Raw genomic sequence first — 10,201 nt, forward strand, 5'->3', positions numbered from 1 at the left:
CCTCTCATATATCAACTTTTTTTTCTTCCCTTTTAAATTATCAATATTAAAGATAAAAAAAAACAAGAAAATAATTTATTTTTACTAAATTTAAAATTACTTCCTGATTTAAAATTTAATTTTTCATGTATATATTTTAAATTATTAATTAAAAAATAAATTTTAACTGCTTAGAAATCAATATTTTCAGGTAATAATTTTGAAAATTTGATGCTTATATTAATTTTTAATGCATTTTTTAAAAGTAATTATTTACTTGCTTTAGGAATAAAATTCATTATTGATTAGAAAATATTTTTTCTTACAGTTTAACATAAATTTTCAACTTAAAAAGAAATTTGTGGAGTGAAATTGTAGACTTGGTACTCAAAAATATACCATCAGATGCATATCATTTTTTATTTATAATTATCTAAAGTCTAAGTAAATGATGATTACTAGTTCAGCAATATCATATCTTATGTAACACACTGATTAATGCAATAAATTGTATATAATTTGGCATCCGAAACGTTGATTTTATAATTTTGAGTCATACAATTTACAGTTTACTTGTATAGAAACACTAATAATTCTGTAGTTAGATATAATATCATTTCTATTTTCTCGAGATATCCAATTGTCCTTTCACAACGACTACAGAATTTCCACTTATCTCTACTCTTTGGTCTTTTACAGTCAATTGGAGCTCTCCTCCTCGTGGAGAAGACTGAAAAGCTAAAATTTTCAATGAAGTTAAACATGTAAATTTAGAACATGCTAATTGTAAAAGTTAATTGCTTACCGAATAATTTGTTTTTGGACAGTAAACGAGACCAGTAAGGAGCCGATATGGTGTGTGCCGAACCTGTCGTACGGTTGGTGGAGGACGAGTTAGTTTCCGAGTAATTTAAATGTGTTTTAAAGTTACATAAGTGTTATATTTTGTTACCTGTTACGGGATCTTCTAATATACCAACCCAAGGAGCAAAATATCGTGAGATAAAATCGTACTGTATCCCGTCGTCATTAATGCAACCGTTGTTTGAATTTCCTTTTAATGTAACTATTGCCCCTCGGATACTAAGAGGATTATCTATTTCCAATATGGTTTGCGAGGAAAACTTGATTGATTCCAAATCCTTCCTGTTAAAAAATACAAAAATGTACAAATAAAACTATTAAATTTCACATCAGAATAATTTGTATCGATAAGCATTTACCTTGACAAATTATCACGCAAACGAATCATTAATTTTCCTGCAACTGATGAAACCAGCACTTCCTCATACTCCAATTCTCCTACTATAAGCTAAAGAATTATGATAATCTTAATATAAAATGCATTATAGCATTATAATGATCAAATCAACTGTGTTGAAATCACTCACATTAACCAAAGGCTGTAAATTCTGCATTTCCTCTTCACTCTATGGGAAAATATAATGTTAAAAATTTGTATAAATTTTTTTACACAAACAGTAAAATAAAATAATTTCAATTTTGGGAGGTTCGTCACTATTTATCAATTGACTTTCAACAGCTTAGGATGAACCGAAGTCACAAATGATTTGCCTTATTGTAAGTTAGCAACATTTAAAGACTTAAGTCATAAACTATCATTTCGCTTTAAATCTAATTCCATATTAATGATAATTTTTACCAATTTACGAGGATCGTTTCGAGGAAAGTCCAACGTTATTAATCCGTTACAGCTTCTAGATGCGTAGACGCTTCCGGCTAGAGTCTCGAATTCTAAGGTAGGCGAAGTGTTACCTAAACAGTTGAAGAGTGTGGATGCGGAAGCCAACGTAGCGTGACCGCACAACCAAACTTCTAATTTTGGAGTGAACCAGCGCAAATGAAACTTTGATTCTGTTTGCCCAATTTTATAATAAAAATATTCTGTATTAATGTTTACATTTAAGCTTTGTAACATATTCATATAGACACAAACTCGTTACCTTTAGCAAAGCCATCTTCGTCGCCGGAAGTTATGACGAAAGCAGTTTCCGAAAGGTTCATTTCGGCTGCTATTTTCTGCAAAGTTTCATCCGGCAGCTCCTGAAACAATCATTTTAGATTGAAATAAAGATTTCTTTAAAAAAAATTAAATAATTAATAATAAATTACAATTCTGGTTAGCATCTTACTTACATGTTTCCTGGAAATTAGGCAGACAGCTGCAGGATTTCCAGCAAATGCTTTTTTAGTGAATGCATCAACAATATACAAAGGCAGAAGATTGTGATCCATATTTGTTCAAACTTATTACTGTCTCCTTGTATAAGTGTTGACCTTGTTTCTGTTAGATAAGGCAAAACTGCAGATAATTCTTAGATGTGTGATTAGCTTCTAAATACAGTTACAACTGTAAACTGGCATTCGGCCAAAGTATATGTGTATATATATTTTTTACAAGCTCTTTTCACTGGTAACAATATTACTATTGCTAATTAATTACATGACTTATGCAGGTGTTTCTCAGCTTGATACCAAGAGATAAGACTTTTTAACAGTTTATTCGTTCAGTTTAAGCAATATTTTACTTTATTTTATTTCTTTCCAACCGGAGAATAAGTCAGATAAAGAAAAAAAAAGAAGTCAAGGATAAGATTTACAGTGCTGTAAATATACCGGTTTGGCATATTATGTGCATAGTAATGAGAATAATTCTTGTTTTTCTTAAACGTCTTCGGTTATAAACAAAGGGAAATGTATTATTCCACATTCTATTCGTTGTTTATTCTTTATTTTTTCAGTCTAATTGCATAAATAACTCTGCGAAATCATCCCCGAAAGTGCGCGCTTGAAGTCGGAAAGGGGGAAATTTAACGAATTTTATAAATTTTAATTTACAGAAATGCTCATAAACCAATTTTTAATGAAAATTTAGGTGCCAAAAACGGCTGAAATTTGTTAACTTAAACAGATGACGCAGCGGTTGAAAAGTAACTCCGTTTTTAATTGTATACGCGCGTAAATATAATTTACTTCAATAAAGATAAATTAAATTCTCGAATAAATTTTAATTACAACTAATTTGATGTATTTTTTTTTTAAATTCGCATTTTTAACTTAATTACGTTTTCGGCATTTCTTATCTCACGTTTCGGTAAGCGCCCCAAGCGGTGGTAACAGGAACGAGTCATAAAAAAAAATGGGGCCAATAAAAATTCGTGAAAAATATGGTTTTAATAGCTCTTGAATAAGGAATACTTGTCGATAAAAATACAAAAACATTTCAAATGCAATAATATATCTAAAGAAATTCGTATAAAACGATTTTTTTCGGAAAAAATTACGTCATATTAATTTTCAAATTTTTTAAAAATGAACCAATCGGATCGAAGGTTACATGCACGCGAGAAAAATGATCTTTCTCGCGTGCATGTTTTCGTTTTTTTAAAATAATAATAATGATCGTCAAGAATAATTAATTGATAATTTTAATTATCGTTTTTAGTTTAAAGTATTAATTTAAATATATCTTAAAGAAAAGAAGCTTCTTTCCAAATTCGTCAGTAAATATTGCTATAAGGGGAATCCAGGATCGGGTCTATTTCGAAGAGTCAGAAGCATGCAGTATATTTTTATATATATTTAATTTCCTAATTTGCACAACAAATATATAAATTTACACCTTAGCATTGTGTTGTAAGGAAAATGTTTTATCTGTTGAAAATGAAAAATAAAAGAACCTTAATTCTTTCTGCCCAGTATATAAAAGTGGGCATTTTTTCATGTTTGTTTGTTTAGTTAAATTACGGCAACGCAACACTTTGGCGATCTGCCTAGGGGGATGCCTTCCGGGAAGTCTTTTTAAGGTAATTGGACCATATTCAGGTGTTACAGACGTGAAGAAAACCCGGAAAACTCCAGCCCGTCCTGGCAAGGTGCAAACCCACGACCGAACTCCCAGTGTTTGGGGAATGGAACCGCTTGGACACTGATGGGCCCATTTTTTCATGCCCTTCAATGGATTTTGCCAGGAACATTATGGGTAACTGTCGAATGAAGAAACCTGAAATCACGCGGCTGACCTGTCGGTCGGTTGGAAACCTGCAAGCGACTACCCGTTTCCGGTGGTTTTTATCCGTTTGACAACTAGCGAACAAATTGGGCCTTACATTTCCAAGTAGTGCCGGCTTGATTGTAACTTGTGCCTGAAGTAAAACTGATTTTTGCTATCCCCTTCTTTCAAAACCATTGCAATACAGAGCACCGGCACTCTTTTTGTATGAGTCATTCATAAGTAGCTTTAAAATACAGTACATTTAAGCGTCGTCACTCTATTTAGCTTATTTTTTATTCATTTTCTCTCCTGCTGAACATTTCTGACAATTCACTTTATCATTTGTGGCAGTCATCTCATTGCCTTGCCAATTGAGCTGGTCTGGGTCTGTATTCTGGTTGTTGTCCCTCATCTTTGAGTAACATTACTACATCATAAGCAGATCACTTGTGATGTAATACTTTTACTAGCTAATTACAGTATATTAGTAGAGTGACTAAGGTAGTAGAGACACCGGCCTTCTGCTCCAAGGAGTCCGGGTTGGCTTGGAGATTTTTATTGGCGCATTGTCCTGGATAGTGTTAAGCCTGTCTCTTGCTGCCCATTTTGCTCCTGTTGCAAGCCGGCTGAAACCATAATGGAGCGAAATAGGCCCTTTAGAGCCTGCAGAGCAAAGAATTAAATATATTTATATCAATGAAAAATTCATTTTTTTGCCATGTTGCTCATCAGAAAAATATTTTTCCAACTGCATTTTATTGGTCACCTTTAGCAACAAGAAGTACATTGTAGTTCTAGAACAAGAGCTCATGTTTTAATTCTTTTATGGAAGAGTTTCCATTCCTCTTAACTTGTTTTCACATTTATAAGACCAAGAAGGAGTGATAATATTTTTTATGTTGTAAGAATTATCATCTTATTTTAAACATTTTACTTTGAAATTACAAAGTTAGTAAATATAAAAAACATTTCAGAAATAAACAAGTTCAACATATACTTAATTTTAAGACTGTTTCTACCTCACGAGCATTAGGGGGGTAGAAATTTAAGGACTTTTACCTGTATCAGTCATAGGCTCGGCCAGATCCACAGTAGGACTGTCAGAGAGTGAAGAGCAGACTGCATGACAATAAAATATCTGAAATTCTGATTTAGATTCAAATCTGTGTATGTCTCAGAGAAGCATGCATCTAGGAATTACTACTACTAGAACTAAAATGAAATTAACCACTGTATCTTTAGAAATGCAGCTAATTAAGATAGTTTTTACAGTTAAATCTTTGGATGTAATTATGAAAAATACTATCTTTCTATATATCTAACAAAACAATTTCAATCTAGAATGATAAAAAAAAAAAAAATAATAATACAAATTTCCGAAAATGTTACGACAATAAATGAAGTGTTTGACTTTTATAAGACAGAATTATAAGTAATTTTTTTGTTTTGGCTCCTAAATATTTCATTTTTTCCTAGTAATTTAAGTATACTTTAAAGCAAATAAAATAGTGCAAGATGACAAAAAATTTTCATTCATATTTTGATAATTTAATAGCAATAACTGAATAACAACAACTTCCTCCAGTCAAAAAGAATAATACATCTAGTCTTCTTTTGTTCCCCGTGGACATTCGATCAAATTGTGTACAACTTCAAATCTAATCCTCGTAATTAATATCTACATTCAAAAACAAGAATTAAAAATCTAGAAATAAATGATTTATATGCAATTAATTTTTATTTTTTATATAGTACTAAATATTTAAATATCCTTACCGACGTTCTAGAAATGCATTATTATTATTCTTTAATAATCCTCGAGTTGGTATTTATCCGATCGATTAGCATTCGTTTGACTACACGAATAAAAATGTTTGTCGTCTATGTAATGAATAATATTTACGAGACAATATTTTATGGGTTATTTACCATGCAAAGACTGATTATTATGTCGTATTGATTGTAAAAACTAGGTCTTGCGAATGAAGAAAACAACAAAGAAATATAATAAATAAGACGCGAACTCTTAAAAGTTTGCTGTAAGTGAAATCAAATGTAAAGGTCCTTTTTTATGCCCATTGGAAATGTGCAGGACTGTACTAGAACAAGAGATGGGATTCGACCATGGATCAAAAGTTTTCAGGGATGCAATCCGGAGCAGAGACACATTCTTTACTTCTATGCCTATCCGACCTTCCACAAAACGTAGGTACAATCGCAGGTACATTTACCTTGCTGTGTTGATTAGAAAATTGATTTGTTAAAAAAATCATTAAATTATGGTAGACCTGTGCAATTATGACCTAATTTGTTCTGGAAAATTATTGTTAAGTAAACTGTCGTAAATTAAACTTGGATTTCTGGTAGACACAGTTTGAACTACATAACACTAAACAGGGACAGTGAACAAAAAATGTGAGCAATTCACAACAAATATGGGGAATTACAAAGTGAGTAGTCATATCACAAGAGTCTATCACATATCCAGTACATTATAAATGTACAAAAGGTTTATTTTTGGTATGTTATAGTTTAACAGCAAACAAATAAGAATATATCTTGATCAAATAAATGAATTTTATACTATCTTTGTTAACTGACTTCTGGGCCACTCTGTATAACATTTATATCATCAAATTCTATTTTATCTATACTTTGTTGAAGGTTTTAACAGATATTTCCAAATATTTTTGTTTGTTTTATAGGATTTTTCAAAGTTTTCATAGTCTGTATCATTAATCGATAAAGATATCAATGGCAATTCACATTAAATAAGAATACAAAACTCGATAAAGTCAAAAATAATAAAAATTAAGGACTAATTTTTTTCCTGTACAGAAATTATCATCTTTTATGCCACATTATATCTACAGTACTCCACTAAATAAGAATTTTGCTACAAAATGAAGCAATTACATAAAACACTTCAATGATTTTATTGAGAAAAATATAATTAACAGCGGAATAAGATAAAGCAGGGCAGATTTTTGTCATTTAGTTCATTTTTTATCTTAAATTTATATAATAGAATTGCATGCATCACACGATACTTGATATTTTACAAGGTCTAAAGCAGGCCTGGCCAACCCAAATTGTTTTGCGGGCCACTTTGATCACGCATAATATTACGGTGGGCCACAATTTAGGCAAACATGCTTTTAAAAAAGTAAAACAAATACAAAATGAATAAGGTTTTATTGTTATACCAAGAGTTTGTACTCGCACTTGCGCATTATAACAATGACACATGCAAATTTTCATTTATTTAATTGTTTTGGTATACACATAATGGGAAACAAAAGTTTTGATAGATATATAGTATCGCTTAGCGGGCCACACAATTTAACGTGACGGGCCGCGAGTTGGCCAGGCCTGGTCTAAAGTCTTAGCTAGTATTGGATCCTGAATACTGGAACAAGATTATCAACAAGTGTTTATATGTGCATACCTGAGGCTACTGAAGGTACAAGGTCCTAGGCAAAAGACTGGGTCATCTGTGCCTAAAATTTCCAGTCAGCAGCAGATGTAATGCACACACCAAGAAAAACAGATTCATATGTCTTCATATCACAGAAACACCAGTTCAATGGTAAAAAAAAGTTTTATGTTCTACTGTAAATTATATATATATAGAGATAAAAAAATCAATTATGGGAATGCAAAATCATATGTAGCGGAACAGACCTTCTGTATATGCACTTCTCCATCTAAATAAGTAAAACTGCTAAAACATTCTTCTGGCATTGGTATAATTTCTACAATTTTTTTCTATGGTAAAAAGCAATAGAAAAATGGAAAATGGAAAGGGCAATGCTGGGAATTAAGAAATGGGAAAAATAAATGAATGGGTACAGAAAAGACAAGACTAAAAGATGGCACAAAGAAAAGAAGAGGAAATAAATGGAGACAGAAGGATGAGTCAGAACGAAGGATAACAGCTGGACAAAGTGAGTAATGCAACAAATGCTAAGAATGGAAGATAGAGAGAGAAAGGCCAGGAAGATGACAATGGGATGATCTCAAAAGGAAACTTGGAAAATAACTGATAAGACAGAGAAGAGCAAGCAATGGAGCAAGAGACTATCCTGCAAACTGAATAATTTTAGATGATGATGATGAAAATATGAACATCTTTCACTATAGAATTGAATAAATTAATGTTTTATATGGAAGCATCTTTCTATTTAGACAAAAATAATTATACAGTTTTTTTTTTACTATTTTGTAAATTAATTATGAAGACAATTTGATGGTGATTTTGCTAAAGAAGAATCAAGAACTCCAGGTTCTGGGACAAACTTACAAGAAAAGCCTTCTGTTAGTAATGCTGGATTTATTTTTCTGAAAGATTGTTTATTATCACATAAGAAAAAACAAAAATATAGCAATTCTACAAAAATATTTGAGTATTAGTCAAAACTGATCACCATGTATGCTTACGTTAGGTACAGAACAGGTCCTTTTGTTTATGATGCAGCCAGTAAATTAAAACATTTACTAACAATGATGGCAGCCTTTTTAAAATGCATAAATCTAGTGGCCAAACTGTGTTTCTTCTAGACCCTTATTGTGGCTCCCATACATTGGACCCCTACCCCTTATTACTCAGGGGTCTGACTTTAGTGCTATTCCTCTATTCTGTATATACAGTATATAGGAATTAATAAAATACCATTCCAATATAGAATGTGGCTCATGTATTTCTGATATGTGGTATATGGCTCCTATTATGACAAGGTTTGGCCATCCTGGTGTGTGTGCGTGTGTGCGTGTATGTATGTATTTATAATATATGTATATATACACAGGGATGAATCAAAAGCCTCTTACACCCTTTTCATCCAAAAGTACTGAAGATACATCAATTTTGTTAATGTTTTTACATAGAAAGTGGTTCATGGAGAATCAGATAGAATCTTTGTTGATGACTTCGAAAATGATTTTCAAGATCACTTATGTAACAATATAATCATCAACCTCACTCTATTACATACTTTATTTACTTATTAATTTATTCCTAATTAATAAAATTAGCTTTGTTAAAGCCTGATAAATCATTTGGCAGTCCATCTGAACTTTTACATCAAGTGAAAGTTTCAATAGGAGTACAATAGTTAAAGAGCACCATTTAAATAGTCTAAAAGAATTTTCTGGATTCAAATACACTTGGGACTGCATTTAGATTATATCATTTATAGTACTCAAATTTTCTTTAATTGATTAATATTGAAATTTAGCCTACAAGTAAGTGGTTGTGTTGCCATCTTTTAGAAATGTAGAATTTAATTAAATTAGAAAAATTTTGGAAGAAAAGAGTGGTAATTTAACCTGAAACTCTTGCATACTGAACAATTGTGGATTTGAGTACCGCTCCAGATTAAGTTTTTAATGTCATTAGGAAATATTTTTAATGCCAAGTAATGTGCAATTGTAATTAAAGTACCACCTGTTCAACTGTTTAGAAAGATAGTGATCCAAACTCAATCAAATTTGATATGGTGGCATTTCAAGACATGCAAATGGACATTTTCATAAAAGAAAATTAGTATCAAAACTTGTCATTATGGCACTTCAATGCTGTAAGCAAAAAACACAGTTTAGTTGTACGAGATATGCTACACAGAGACCTTAGCAGTCACTGCTCAGTACAGTTCCCATTCTGAAAGTTTAAAGTCTAAAGGCAATGAACAGTGTGCTTGACGACTGACTGTAATTGATCTTCTGTGATGTTTCTCGCATACAGTTTGATATTGTCTTTTGAAACTGTCAAATTTGCAAAAAGTCCTTGATAAACTACACTTTTTGACTGTCTCCACAAATGAAACTGTTCATTGCTTGCATCAAGTATCATATTGGCATGTTTTGCCACAGATTTTTTACAGAAATATCTTCTGCATGTCCCGAAAGGTCTACTATATCTTTACAATCTCACACGAGAGTAGAAAAATCACAGCCATCATGTTTAAACCTTTAAATATATCTGAACTAGTTAAGCATTATGGTGGCATGGTATATCCAGGTACAGTAGAGCATCGATTATCCGACTTAATTGGGGACTGGGGTTGGTCGGATAACTGGAAAGTCGGATAACCAAAAAGTATGAAAAAATACATTATTAGTATAGTGTATTAGGCCTGGTTTAAATACTAGCCTCCCTTTCATGGTCAAGCCAGTGCTGCCAGCTAAAACATGCAAAAATTTAACAAA

At 31.7% G+C, this 10,201-nt stretch overlaps 1 protein-coding gene across 1 annotated transcript; it reads right to left on the minus strand.

The window, feature by feature from the left end:
* Positions 1-385: 385 nt before the first annotated feature.
* LOC136983779 (phenazine biosynthesis-like domain-containing protein 1) lies at positions 386-3,234 on the minus strand. Its single transcript, XM_067280628.1, has 8 exons — positions 2,137-3,234; positions 1,944-2,043; positions 1,643-1,854; positions 1,371-1,409; positions 1,203-1,291; positions 932-1,125; positions 785-847; positions 386-717 (listed from the first exon to the last, which is right to left on the minus strand). The coding sequence occupies exons 1-8, from the start codon at positions 2,233-2,235 to the stop codon at positions 599-601; spliced, it is 915 nt and encodes a 304-aa protein (XP_067136729.1). The 5' UTR covers positions 2,236-3,234; the 3' UTR covers positions 386-598.
* Positions 3,235-10,201: the final 6,967 nt, after the last annotated feature.

Source organism: Centruroides vittatus, unplaced genomic scaffold, assembly GCF_030686945.1.
Source record: "Centruroides vittatus isolate TY-2023 unplaced genomic scaffold, ASM3068694v2 contig_120, whole genome shotgun sequence".
NCBI classification, from domain to species: domain Eukaryota; kingdom Metazoa; phylum Arthropoda; class Arachnida; order Scorpiones; family Buthidae; genus Centruroides; species Centruroides vittatus.

What these genes read in the sequence shown, in the direction of transcription:
- LOC136983779 (XM_067280628.1), bottom strand. Translation starts at nt 2,235, where the DNA reads ATGGATCACAATCTTCTGCCTTTGTATATTGTTGATGCATTCACTAAA. An exon ending in GCCTAATTTCCAGGAAACAT is followed by an intron (nt 2,044 to 2,136) that starts GTAAGTAAGATG and finishes TGATTGTTTCAG; the next exon opens with GAGCTGCCGGATGAAACTTT. An exon ending in ATTAGAAGATCCCGTAACAG is followed by an intron (nt 848 to 931) that starts GTAACAAAATAT and finishes ACCGTACGACAG; the next exon opens with GTTCGGCACACACCATATCG.